This window comes from Xyrauchen texanus, chromosome 17, assembly GCF_025860055.1.
Source record: "Xyrauchen texanus isolate HMW12.3.18 chromosome 17, RBS_HiC_50CHRs, whole genome shotgun sequence".
Lineage (NCBI taxonomy): Eukaryota > Metazoa > Chordata > Actinopteri > Cypriniformes > Catostomidae > Xyrauchen > Xyrauchen texanus.
In genome coordinates, this window is record NC_068292.1 from 3,552,596 (window position 1) to 3,567,457 (window position 14,862).

The window sequence follows — 14,862 nt, forward strand, 5'->3', positions numbered from 1 at the left end:
GTACGTTCACACCAGAGGCGGCGAGAGCGTCAAATCGACCGGAAGTCATTCATTTTCAATGACAGCCAGCGTCTCTCGGCGGCGAGAAGCGGCGCGGCGAGTCTTGGGCGGCGTGGGCGTCAGATGGAAGTTCAAGTGCAGTCAACATTATGGTAATGAGCTGTGACGCGGTTCGGCGGCAACCTATTGGAATATAGAAGTGCTCCGCTGTAGCGAAGTCTAGAGAACATAACCGTGTAAACTTTGGTTCCCACCAAACATTCGTTCCGAAGATAAAATGGAGAAACGAATTATTGCCGTGACGGGTTTCCCTGTAATATATGACCAAGACCACAGTTTTTATTACAAATGTATTTTATTTTGATAACAAACAACTGTAATTTTAATTACTTTCTGCCATCGATCGATTTCTTATTTTCACATTTTAAAGAGTTCATGAGTATATACGCTACTTGTGATCGGTGTAAATGGTCGACATGTCTGGATGTTTAAATTGCGGCCCCCTTTAAATATAGTTCACAAAACAAAGCATTCTGAACAAACGTTGCCGCCTATTTCAACTACGTCAGAGCGTCCACGAGCGTCCTTGAGCGTCGAGGCAGGGCAGCCAGAGCGAATTTGGACGCTCTCGCCGCTTCTGGTGTGAACGTACAGTTACTACGGTAGCGCGTATGACGCAAGGAGCGGATGCGTGACGACGGCGCGCAGGACATGACGCTATGCTGACGTGTAGCTAGGGCAACAGAGGAAGTAGATGGTGGCTGTTTGACAGACTAATGCAGTGAGTTCATCCAGTGGCATGTCCAGTGAACACTGGAAATACTGTAGAAAGAGACTGAAGCGAGACAGACACACAGGTGCAGTGAGTTACACCAGCACTCACGCTTTAAAACAACTTACAGCTGCTGTTAAACTGTGAGAGGAGTGCGAGCTGCACTGCGATCAATGGAGACATGTACAATAGTACAGATATAGATATAGAGCTGAATAAATCAGTGTAATTCTGCTTATACCGTCTAAAAGAGAGTCGGTCCCCTCTATTATGTTCAAACGTGTAGAGTAAATAAAGTATGTTGTTGACAGGGGTTGTGACCGGCAGATTGAGCTAAAGAGCTTAAAGAGCAGATGGTACAGCACTGTGTGGAGAGCCAGAGCCTTCATATTTGTGTTTAACAATGCTGAATGAATCCTCTGAAGTTTCTATGGTCTGCGTCGTTGCTGTGAAGCAGTAACTTCTCAACCCTGTAAATTCCCTGTTAAAGTAAATCTGCTAGGATTGTATTTAAGGAACTTTCAGAGCTTGAATATTAACATAATGGCAAGAAAATGAACATGATGCCTAAAAGGGTGGAAATAAACAAGACATATTGTGTTAAAGGGATAGTTCAACCAAAAATGAAAATTCTGTCATCATTTACTCACCCTCATGCCATCCCAGATGTGTATGATTTTTATGTAGATCCATACAATGCAAGTGAATGGTGACCAGAACTCAGAAGGTCCAAAAGCATATAAAAGGTAGAAGGCCCGGCTCCACAGGGGGATCAGGGTGGGCCTGGCCCACCCAATCATGAATTTTGCCCACCTTGAGAACTACACGTACACCCACCCCTCCAACTGTTTGGCCCACCCAGAGGGTCCTATGGCCCACCTTACATCTTAGAGCTGGTGCTAGGCCTGAAAGGCAGCATGAAAGTAATCCATACGACTCCAGTGCTTAAACCAATATCTTCATAAGTGCTATAAATGTGAGTGAGAAACCAATCAATGTTTAAGTCTTTTTTTTACAATCAATCTCCACCTTTGACAGTGCTCCAGACTGTGACTAAAATGATTGCAAAGGTGACCAAAAATAAATGATTGCGACAATAATTTACAACCTAGTCTCCATTGGCGACAGTCGGGATGTATGCATTATTATGCAGTTTCGGTTAGAGCGCCAGTGTGTCTCGCTCAACTTTTCACCCTTTCTGTTGATTATATGAGCTTGTTAGCTGCATACAACACAGACAAACAAATACAGCACCAAGGGCGTAGTAGCCACTGGGGACAGAGGTGACATTTCCCCCACGCTCTTTAAAAATGTTATTTTTGTCCCCCGCACTTTTCCAAGCTAAACCTATACTGAGTTCAAATGGTGGATTTGTATACTGCATTCTCTGCGTTTTGTTACTTTGGGCTGATTGGGCGACCATCCAACCAATCGCAGGCGATGAGCATAAACACCCCTTACGTAATAGACCGTCAGTCAGACAGTCTAATCAATGTGGCTCCATTCATTTCTACAAAGTAACTTTCAATAATACTAATTTATCCATGTTTATATTGACATTGATGTTGGTCTAAATGAATAATCTAGAGATGAGGAACACACAAACGAGAGTTATTTATCAGCATATCGGTCTTGATTGGCAGCATTACGTGAAATTCACTGCAGATAAAAACAAAAGACAATCCTTCTTTAAATCGCACATTGTAAGTGGAGTTTATATCAGCGTTTATCAACACTTTTTTATACATGAAAACATACAGATGTTATTGAAACTCATTATAATTATTATAAGACTATTATTATTGTCTTTTGATAAAAGTCATGCTCAGCAGCTCACAAACTGTAGGGAAATGATAGATCTGCTGTGTTCTTATAATGCTTGAAACCTCTACTAAAGTGTTTTTGTAGGTCTGTAGACATACAGATTGTAAAGGATTACATTTTTCTTTTGATCATTGATTCAGTGACTATCTCATTTCACACAAGACACTTATTTGCCACAACCTTCTGGCATCACCAGAAATGGTCACTGAATCTTTATAATGAACCACTGAACAAGAGAACTCAAGAGCTCAGTTAGCAGTTTGAATTCGAGTCACTTTCTCAGTGACTCAGACATCAGTGTGTTCACAACTGGGAAAGCAGACATTTCAAAATAGTAGTCCTATGTGTATTTCGGGCTTGTTTATAATGAAAATTCATGTGTTTTGTACCATATATTTTATTTTTCCAGGTTATTATTGACTGGGATTGGATTAGCACAATAAACTGCATCTGGGATTTCACTCAGTCTGTACACTAGTAGTCTTGTGTCTGAGCCATCTACTCATTGCAAAGAAAGACTAAGATTGTTTATAAATTATATATATATATATATATATATATATATATATATATATATATATATATACACACACTCACCTAAAGGATTATTAGGAACACCTGTTCAATTTCTCATTAATGCAATTATCTAATCAACCAATCACATGGCAGTTGCTTCAATGCATTTAGGGGTGTGGTCCTGGTCAAGACAATCTCCTGAACTCCAAACTGAATGTCAGAATGGGAAAGAAAGGTGATTTAAGCAATTTTGAGCGTGGCATGGTTGTTGGTGCCAGACGGGCCGGTCTGAGTATTTCACAATCTGCTCAGTTACTGGGATTTTCACGCACAACCATTTCTAGGGTTTACAAAGAATGGTGTGAAAAGGGAAAAACATCCAGTATGCGGCAGTCCTGTGGGCTGAAAATGCCTTGTTGATGCTAGAGGTCAGAGGAGAATGGGCCGACTGATTCAAGCTGATAGAAGAGCAACTTTGCCTGAAATAACCACTCGTTACAACCGAGGTATGCAGCAAAGCATTTGTGAAGCCACAACACGCACAACCTTGAGGCGGATGGGCTACAACAGCAGAAGACCCCACCGGGTACCACTCATCTCCACTACAAATAGGAAAAAGAGGCTACAATTTGCAAGAGCTCATCAAAATTGGACAGTTGAAGACTGGAAAAATGTTGCCTGGTCTGATGAGTCTCGATTTCTGTTGAGACATTCAGATGGTAGAGTCAGAATTTGGCGTAAACAGAATGAGAACATGGATCCATCATGCCTTGTTACCACTGTGCAGGCTGGTGGTGGTGGTGTAATGGTGTGGGGGATGTTTTCTTGGCACACTTTAGGCCCCTTAGTGCCAATTGGGCATCGTTTAAATGCCACGGCCTACCTGAGCATTGTTTCTGACCATGTCCATCCCTTTTTGGCCACCATGTACCCATCCTCTGATGGCTACTTCCAGCAGGATAATGCACCATGTCACAAAGCTCGAATCATTTCAAATTGGTTTCTTGAACATGACAATGAGTTCACTGTAATAAAATGGCCCCCACAGTCACCAGATCTCAACCCAATAGAGCATCTTTGGGATGTGGTGGAACGGGAGCTTTGTGCCCTGGATGTGCATCCCACAAATCTCCATCAACTGCAAGATGCTATCCTATCAATATGGGCCAACATTTCTAAAGAATGCTTTCAGCACCTTGTTGAATCAATGCCACGTAGAATTAAGGCAGTTCTGAAGGCGAAAGGGTGTCAAACACAGTATTAGTATGGTGTTCCTAATAATCCTTTAGGTGAGTGTATATATATGCATAATATATCAAATCAGTTTAATATATGCATGTGTGTACGCCCATGTACATATGTGTGTGTGTATATATATCTATAACTATTACACAATGTGCAAACATTCACTGATGCTCGAGAAGGCAACACACTACTATATGCATATTATACTTCATGTAAATATATATTATATAGATCCTGAAGGGCAGTATTTAAAAAAAAAAAAAAAAGTAATTTATCTTTTATTTGTATAAATTCTTAAAGGGATATAAATATAAGAGACAAAAGGGGAATGCAAATTTGTGCACTCTAGTCTTTTTTTGTGCTTGCGATCTTTGAGCCCTGTTTGATCACTTCAGAAGACATGGATTAAGCCACTGGAGTTGTATGGATTACGGTTATGCTGACTTTTATATGCTTTTGGACCTTCTGAGTTCTGGTCACCATTCACTTGCATTGTATGGATCTACAGAGCAGAAATATTCTTCTAAAAATCTCAATTTGTGTTCAGCAGAAAAAAAAAAGACAATTTTAATTTGTGGTTGAACTATCCCTTTAAAAAGGGGAACTGTACAATCGTTACCTTAGAGAGATTTCTACCTGATCTAGTTCTTAAAAATTACTTTTGTTGGTTTAGTCTAATGTAGTTAGATTGATTCAGTGATATTAAATAGCCTAATATTTTTTTAATTGAATGAAACCATTGAATTTGAATGTTACAACATGAAGCACATTTTTTATAAGATGGAAAGTGATCTTGAGAACATAAAGAACCCCTAGAAATGGATAACCAATTAAAACAATATTCCCAAGGAAACATGTTTACTTATTCATTTAAACATTACCAAGATCCGGGAAAATTCACAGATACACCTGGAATATTTCTTAATTAATTCAAGTGTTTTTTCTTTTCTAGAAGTGCATAGCATCCATCAACATGGCAAAAAATGCAACATTCCCTCAAACCAAAGCAGTAACAGCAGTTAAAATTCATCCATGTGTTCATTTCATTGCAATATTGTGATTAGAGAAAGTTAGATAATATGATTTCCATCTTTAAAATGTTGTTACTTTTTTGTCTTTAGACAGAATGGGCACATGAAAATGCTCTGCATGGTATAAATAACCTGTATGCATTACTGCAAAACCTCATCACACCATGTGTGCCAAAACTTGATTTGGTTGTGTATTGGTTTTGTGGAGATGTGTGTAACAACAGTAATTTATTTTCAGATCAGTGTCTAGAGATCTCAGAGTAGCATGGGTAAACGAAGAGCGCCTGAGCTGTACAGAGCACCATTTCCTCTGTATACTGTTAAAATTGACCCCAAGACCGGTCTCATCATCACTGCAGGAGGAGGCGGAGCGTCCAAGACCGGGATCAAGAATGGAGTGGTACGAGCAACACATTTCTTTAACTAATATCTGCACCACGATCACAAATGCTCTTCAGTGGTAACTACATTGAAAATCTGGCACTCAAAATAACTAAAAGTTGTAGTTAAAAAAAATTATTTAATGAGACATTCAAACATTTTTATGAGTGGGTTAAATGTCCAAATACTGTTTGGGCCCACTGGATTAACTCTATATGCCATTTAGTTGTTGGTCACAGAAGTGTCGCTTTTTAATTGCAGCATTTCCTGAGTTTAGAGCTGGTCGGTGGAAAGCACAGCACCACCTTGCTGCACACTCATGACACGGACACACGAGCCACCATGAACATGTCTCTGGGTGGTGATGTGATCGCTGTGGGGCAAGATGGCAACTGCAGCTTGATGAAGTTCAGTCAACATGCACCCAAGCAGATGAAGAAACCTGCAAATAAAGATGGTCAGTGGAGGCTTCCATATTCAACAACCTAAAGTAACAGTTCCCTCAAAAATGAAAACTTTATCTTCAGTTTCTCACCCTTATGTCGTTCCAACTTTTTGAACACAATGGAGATGTTAGGTGAAATGTCTCAGCGGCTCTTTTCCATACAATAAATTGGATGGTGTTTTATGCGACCATAAAAATGCACCATAAAGGCAGTACATATGACTCATGCACTATATTCTAAGTCTTCAGAAGTCATCCGATAGCTTTGTGTGAGAAGCAAATCAAAAATTAAATGTTTATTTACAGAAAATCTTGCCCTCCATCGGAGCTCTCAAATCTCATTCGCACTTGTTTTCAGTTACAAAATGGTGCATTTGGATGCAATGCATAGGTTTTACATCACCAGTGCCAAACATGTTGGTTCATTCATGTCATGTGACCTACAACATGTTTAGAAGTGTGACTGCAAATGAGAGTTGAGAGCTATGGTGGAGGGGAAAGTTATTGGTGAATGACGACTTAAATTTTGGTCTGTCCAAAACACTTGGAATATAGTGCCAGTGTCTTATGAACTACTTTTATGATACTTTCGTAGTTTTTTTCTTTCATTTATAAATCACCATCCACTTTGATCATATGTAAAACGGATGTGTTTCATGATTCATACAAGAGATATAAAGAGTTTTCACTGTTGGGTGAACTATCCCTTTAAAAACCAACACGTTGATTAATCTGTTTTTGTCTTTATATGTATAGTGTTGTATATCATAGTACATGCTTGCATGTAATATCAAATATCAGGAATGTACAATATCTCACAAAAGTGAGTACACCCCTCACATTTTTGTAAATATTTGATTATATCTTTTCATTTGACAACACTGAAGAAATGACACTTTGCTACAATGTAAAGTAGTGAGTGTACAGCTTGTATAACAGTGTAAATTTGCTGTCCCCTCAAAATAACTCAACACACAGACATTAATGTCTAAACCGCTGGCAACAAAAGTGAGTACACCCCTAAGTGAAAATGTCCAAATTGGGCCCAAAGTGTCAATATTTGTGTGGCCGCCATTATTTTCCAGCACTGCTTTAACCCTCTTGGGAATGGAGTTCACCAGAGCTTCACAGGTTGCCACTGGAGTCCTCTTCCACTCCTCCATGACGACATCACAGAGCTGGTGGATGTTAGAGACCTTGTGCTCCTCCACCTTCCGTTTGAGGATGCCCCACAGATGCTCAATAGGGTTTAGGTCTGGAGACATGCTTGGCCAATCCATCACCTTCACCCTCAGCTTCTTTAGCAAGGCAGTGGTCGTCTTGGAGGTGTGTTTGGGGTCGTTATCATGCTGGAATACTGCCCTGCGGCCCAGTCTGCGAAGGGAGGGGATGATGCTCTGCTTCAGTATGTCACAGTACATGTTGGCATTCATGGTTCCCTCAATGAACTGTAGCTCCCCAGTGCCGACTGCACTCATGCAGCCCCAGACCATGACACTCCCAACACCATGCTTTACTGTAGGCAAGACACACTTGTCTTTGTACTCCTCACCTGGTTTCCGCCACACACGCTTGACACCTTCTGAACCAAATAAGTCTCATCAGACCACAGGACATGGTTCTTCAGCAAACTGTTTGCAGGCTTTCTTGTGCATCATCTTTAGAAGAGGCTTCCTTCTGGGACGACAGCCATGCAGACCAATTTGATGCAGTGTGCGGCATATGGTCTGAGCACTGACAGGCTGACCCCCCCACCCCTTCAACCTCTGCAGCAATGCTGGCAGCACTCATATGTCTATTTCCCAAAGACAACCTCTGGATATGACGCTGAGCACGTGCACTTAACTTCTTTGGTCGACCATGGCGAGGCCTGTTCTGAGTGGAACCTGTCCTGTTAAATCGCTGTATGGTCTTGGCCACCGTGCTGCAGCTCAGTGTCAGGGTCTTGGCAATCTTCTTATAGCCTAGGCCATCTTTATGTAGAGCAACAATTCTTTTTTTTCAGATCCTCAGAGAGTTCTTTGCCATGAGGTGTCATGTTGAACTTCCAGTGACCAGTTTGAGGGAGTGTGAGACCTTGTAACACCAATGAGTCACATGACACCGGGGAGGGAAAATGGCTAATTGGGCCCAATTTTTCATGTTGCCAGCAGTTTAGACATTAATGTCTGTGTGTCGAGTTATTTTGAGGGGACAGCACATTTACACTGTTATTCAAGCTGTACACTCACTACTTTACATTGTAGCAAAGTGTCATTTCTTCAGTGTTGTCACATGAAAAGATATAATCAAATATTTACAAAAATGTGAGGGGTGTACTCACTTTTGTGAGATACTGTATGTGATGTGACACTGATTGATAGGTGTTGGAGATAAGGGTGCAGTCAGGAGGAGAGGAGGGAAAGGGCAGAATGGAGATGGAGGAGGAGGAGATGTGGCTGAATTGAAGGAGTCTCCTCATATCTCAGTGGAGGATGTGGGTGTGGTGCAGGCAGATCTCAGCACTCAGGACCCGTGTGTGAAGTGTGTGTGCTTCAGCTCTGACCTCACACTTCTGCTGAGCGGAGGGGCAGACGGCTACATCAGAGTGTGGGAGGTGAGTTTGCTCCAAGCGTCTGGGCACACTTTTGCTCTTTTCCAAAACCTAGTGAGCTTCCTATATAGGCAGCATTTTAAGGCATCATAGGTGCACTCATGACATGAAAGCTGTTCTAAGAGGCATACAGCTTAATTATGCTGCCTTCTAAGATACACTATATGGTATGTATGTAAAGTATGTAGAAGACCATTATTAATTATTGAGTTTAGGTGTTCCAGCTACACCCATTGCTTACAGATGCATAAAATACAGCACACAGCCATGACATCTCCATAGACAAAAATTGGCATGACAATGGGCTGTACTGAAGAGCTCAGTAACTTTAAATGTGGCACTGTCAACTCCATATAATGCCCATGGATTTGAAAGGGATGTCCAACATGCTCATATAGGTGTGATGGTCAGGTGTCTGCATACTTTTGGCCATATAATGTACCTATGCTTCTAAGGTATCTTCGCAATCCTTGAATGCATTTCGACAAACTTGATGAAAAAAAATTGTGTTGCCAAAATGGCAAATTAAGTGTTAGAAGTGTGGATTTTTGGGGGCCTGGGTAGCTCAGCAAGTAAAGATGCTGACTACCACCCCTGGAGTCTTGAGTTCGAATCCAGGGCGTGCTGAGTGAATCCAGTCAGGCTTCCTAAGCAACCAATTGGCCTTGTTGCTAGGGTGGGTAGCGTCACGTTGGGTTAACCTCCTCGTGGTCGCTATAATGTGGTTTTCGCTCTCATTGGGGTGCGTGGTGAGGATGCTGCAGAGAATAGCGTGTAGCCTCCACAATATAGTATTGCATTGAATTTCATTCAAATTATAGTATCGCAATGTTATATTGGCAACATGCTAACACCAAACCAGAAACTAATTAGCAGAGACAGGCCACTTCTATTTAAATGAATGGGAGAAATTGGAATGCCCACTCTAGCACACAATGGGCAAAGGGTGTAGAAGGGAAGTCCCACCTTACAGGTAAAATAACCAATCACCTTATACAGACATCGCCTGTCAATCAACTCTTGAAAGCTCATGCGCATTAGCTATACAAGCCAGGAAAAGTGTGTTTTAGCGTAATATGAGATAAAGAAACTTATGATTCCAATATTATAAACTTTTATTGCTGATTTGAAATATGTTCTTTGATCGTAATCTTGACCAACCGTTTTTGAGATTTCGGTCTTTCCCCATTTAAGTAGATAGGAGCTGCACTGGCATGACTGGAAATAGCCTCCTGAGAGCATTCCAAATATGGCCGCCATCCTTGTCTGCTTTTTCCCGGTTATTTTACTGCACTGATTTACAATCCTTTCAAGGGAGTTCTTGTCTTTAACATGTATGGCAGCAAACCAACACAGCAGAGAAAAGAATAAACTGGATTCAATATAAGAGTTATAAAACATGCACATCAGTGATTTGTCCACATTAAAAGACCTTTGCTGTCCCCTCTTGCACAGAGGTTCTGTGTTTCAACTTATTGTCTAAAATGGTACCCATTTTTTTTATACTTAAAACTTTCAACCCCCTTTCCCCAAATAGCGGTTTGCTGTACCTGACTAAAATCAATATTAATCACTTTGGTTTAGAACATTTAGTTTTAAGAATGCATCCTCACACCATCTGGCAAAGTCATCAACCACAGGGCCATGAAGTGTCCTCCTCACTCAGTAAACTGATTCTTACAGAGTCATCTACAGATTTAAGGATGAGCCTATTTTTGTATAGGCTGTGCCAATCATTTGTATGCAAAATAAACAAAAGAGGAGAGAGGACACAACCTTATGGTGACCCTGTGGATGACACCAACCGTTCAGAAAAACACTCGTTTACAGTGACTCTCTGTGTTCTTTGCACAAGGAAATAATATCCAACCTACAATACTAAGATCCAAACTAAAATCATAAATTAAGTTTCCTAACTAAAATGTGGGGCTGGATGGTGTTGAAAGCAGATGAAAAATCAATGGAAAAACAATTTTGCTAAACATTTTGGGCGATCCATATGCTGAAGCACTGTGTGGAGTATGGTTGCTGTTGCATCTTCAACACCTCGCTTTCCCCTATATTTAAATTGAAGAGGGTCTAAGAGAGCCTGGGTCCTTTCCATTATCTTTGCCTTTACCAACTCCTCAAAGCACTTCATAACTGAAAATGTAAGTGCAACAGGCCTAAAATCTTTGTGTTAGATTAGCAACATGCTAACACCAAACTCTATTAAAATCAGTGCCTTATATTAGCAACATACTAATGCCAAACTCTATTGAAATCATTGCCTTAGATTAGCAACATGCTAACACCAAACAATTGAAATCATTGTGTTAGATTAGCAACATGCTAACATCAAACTCTATTGAAATCAATGATTTAGATTAGCAACATGCTAACACCAAACTATTGAAATCATTGTGTTAGATTAGCAACATGCTAACATCAAACTCTATTGAAATCAATTATTTAGATTAGCATCATGCTAACACCAAACTATTGAAATCATTGTGTTAGATTAGCAACATGCTAACATCAAACTCTATTGAAATCAATTATTTAGATTAGCATCATGCTAACACCAAACTATTGAAATCATTGTGTTAGATTAGCAACATGCTAACATCAAACTCTATTGAAATCAATGATTTAGATTAGCAACATGCTAACACCAAACTATTGAAATCATTGTGTTAGATTAGCAACATGCTAACATCAAACTCTATTGAAATCAATTATTTAGATTAGCATCATGCTAACACCAAACTATTGAAATCATTGTGTTAGATTAGCAACATGCTAACATCAAACTCTATTGAAATCAATTATTTAGATTAGCAACATGTTAACACCAAACTGTTGAAATCAATTATCAGAGTTGTTGCCCATGTAGAGCATTCCAAATCTGTAACATATGAGGTTCTATAATCTAGATGGTGCCTATGTGGGCAACAAGAAAGCTCACTATGTTTTGGAACAAAACCTTTTATTCAGCATTGTTTCCTCTCTGCAGTTCCCCTCCTTGAAAGAGAAGTTGAACTTCAAAGCACACAAAGATGAACTGGAGGATATAGACATCAGTCCTGATAAAAAGGTAACTCATATGTTCTGTGAGGTTTGTTATACAGTAGTTTTTAAAGCAATAAGTCACTCAAGATCTTGTGTTACATTGATTTTACCATGGTTAAAAGGTTAGTTCTCTCATTTTCTTCCATATGTGGAACACTAAAGGAGATATTTTGCATAATGTCCAAGCTGCTCTTTTCCGTAAAATGAATGTGAATGGGGACTGGGGGCTTTCAAGCTCCAAAAATGATGAAAAAGCACCGTAAAAGTAGTCCATATTACTTGTGCATTATATTTTTTGTTTTTTAGGTCATAAAGAAGTTTTATGAGAGGAAAAGACCAAAGGGAAACATTAGGGACAGTTCAGTCATGAGAACTCTCTGAATACATGTAGGGGATATGGCAAATTGCTTGGTTTGGTCTTGGCGGACTAGAATTGCTTATACTGCTGTGGCTGCAGCAACGGAAGTATGATGATTACTGCTAGAAAACACATATGCTGCCTTCTAGATGAATGCTGCCTACACAATGAACAACGGCAAAAGCTCTTTCTCTTTTACCAGTGAATAAACATAAGTGAATAAGCCTGCATCGCTTCTAACATATATATAATGCATATAGACAGGTGGTACTGAGGAGGAGGGTTTCAAAGAGAAAACTCTCATAGCACGCTGTAGTGAAACCCACAAACAACAGAGTAATTTAAAGGTTGGACAATGAGAGAGTATGCAAGTTGATTGGCTAACATATTTCAAGTCAAAGGACCCAACAACTTACACCATATTGAGTTTCACGACTGAACTTTGAACCATTTCTGTTCACATATGCTAATGTTATCCATTGTAATCGCTATCAATTCTGTTTATTCTAACATTAGTCTTATTTCCTCTTATCTAATGTAGCACATTGTAACAGTAGGCCGTGATTTTGAGTGTAGCGTGTGGAGCGGCGATCAGCTGGCCGTGGGTTTGTGTTGGCATGAAAACATGCCTCGGGTCACGGAGAAGATGTACCGATACAGGTCATGCAGGCAAGTTGTCCACACTTTGTAGAAGGCTAGTAAGAAACAACATACTGCCAAATGCTCTGATGTTTTGTCATTATCTCCATGCTCACTTGCTCAAACCAGGTTTGCAAAGGTAGAGGACCAAAAAGACGCTATAAGACTCTATACAGTGCAGATCCCCCACAAACGAGACCGCAAACCACCACAATGTTACATTACCAAATGGGATGGACGATCGTTCCTACCGCTAATCACTAAGCCATGTGGAAATGAAGTAATATCCTGTCTGACTGTGAGGTAAAGTAAAACATCTTGATATCTTAAATTCAGTGATCCTTGGCAAACTGTATTTAGCTGCAGCCATTCTTATGTTGAATTATGATGTATTTATGGTTATGCATTGACTCCTCAGTGACTCTGGAACATTTCTTGGCCTGGGAACTGTGACTGGATCTGTGGCCATTTACATGGCGTTTTCCTTACAGGTACTAAAAACATAATCGTGTGCCATGACACTGATCCATTCCACACAGTATTTCAGTACTGACTTTGCCATCTGTTCTACTCAACCCTCTAGAAACTGTACTATATCCAGGAGTCTCACGGCATTGTTGTCACAGATCTAACGTTCCTGCCTGATGCTGCTAAAAGTAAAGCCATAAAGGAGGTTAATGAAGTTGTTATGTTAAGTGTTGCTGTTGACAGTCGCTGTCAGATACATGCCGTGCCCAACCGAAGTGAGTATGAGTGTCTAATCTACAGGAATAGTCCTGTCACTATCAACTTTATATATCCAAAAAAAAGGCCCCAAAAGTGCTTTGTATAGGTACTGTTAAATCAGGCCTGTGAATGTTATATTGCTCTGATATTTTACACTCAGGATCATTCCCGTTATGGCTGGTGCTGTTCTTCTGTGGCCTGATGGTGGCGGCAGTGATTCTGCTGCTGCAATCTCTATTCCCTGGATTCATTTAAAGTAGAGAAGAAACAGAAGGAACCATCACCTGAGCTTAACATTTACATACTAAAATGGCTTCAAAACAAACTTGGACCTATGACATTTGTCTAATCATTTGAAAAAAAAAATGAAGTTTTAACTTAAGTATAATCTCTGGCATGTGAATTTGAATTCTTATGAATCTGATTGGATGATGAGTTTGGGAATGACCTGAAGATGGAGCAAAAATCATGAAATCCTGAAGAGCTGATGCTTCATGATCATTGGACAGCTGGATGAAAACATGAATGCGAGTCGACTGCTGCACTAGCATGTAACAAGAAATGCCTTTTAAATGTCATGGTGAAAAAAAAATATATTCAGGGAGGTTCAAAAGTGGGTTATTTTAAATATTTAAAACAATGTAAAATAGAAATATACACCTGAAAACATGTTGTCTCTCCATGATTTGTGTTATGATCTACCACATCCCAGCAATGAGTCATTTTTATCTGGTATCACTCTCCACATTATAGTCAATGTGAAATGCCATTTGCAACATATTTAATTTACGTAATCGGATGTAAAATTGATGGGCAGGACTTGATTTTACCCCTCAGGAATTGACTGGATTGTGAAAAGTAGACGTTGCACACTAGAACGGAGAAAAAACGGATTTGTGATGTCATTCAAAAACAAACTTTATTTTGGAGGGAGAGGAAGTTATTACATTTTGTACAAAGATAGCAAAGAATTTTTTTTTAATGTCATGCAATAATTAATCGTGGACAATAAGTCCCGAAATGTGATTTTAAAAAGTAAATGGGGTGAAATTAGATTTAATGTTGAAGAGATTTAATCAGATTCAAGTTTTTATTTGCTCCACTAGGGGACGCCATTATTAAGACCTGCAGGCCACAGGACAGAATTCAAATGCAGTCACTCCTGTTTTTTCCCTAGTTTTGTCTGATATGGCTCTCCTAACCATAGTCCTGAAAAGATTTTATCAGTTGAATGTTTAGCAACTAAACATGTAAGATCAACAGGATTGCAAAAAAAGATGA

The 14,862-nt window shown here is 39.8% G+C and overlaps 1 protein-coding gene across 2 annotated transcripts; it reads left to right on the top strand.

Annotated features, from left to right (window-relative positions):
- Nucleotides 1–14,503, top strand: preb (prolactin regulatory element binding). Of its 2 annotated transcripts, none has more exons than XM_052146748.1 (10): nucleotides 1–152; nucleotides 5,627–5,788; nucleotides 6,031–6,226; nucleotides 8,578–8,810; nucleotides 11,803–11,883; nucleotides 12,758–12,885; nucleotides 12,985–13,158; nucleotides 13,274–13,346; nucleotides 13,439–13,598; nucleotides 13,742–14,503. In XM_052146748.1, exons 2-10 carry the CDS (start codon nucleotides 5,654–5,656, stop codon nucleotides 13,834–13,836), a joined length of 1,275 nt encoding a protein of 424 aa, XP_052002708.1. In that variant the 5' UTR covers nucleotides 1–152; nucleotides 5,627–5,653; the 3' UTR covers nucleotides 13,837–14,503. The 2 variants fall into 2 exon arrangements, with proteins under 2 accessions (XP_052002708.1, XP_052002709.1); XM_052146749.1 differs by lacking the exon at nucleotides 1–152 and adding an exon at nucleotides 732–857.
- Nucleotides 14,504–14,862: the final 359 nt, after the last annotated feature.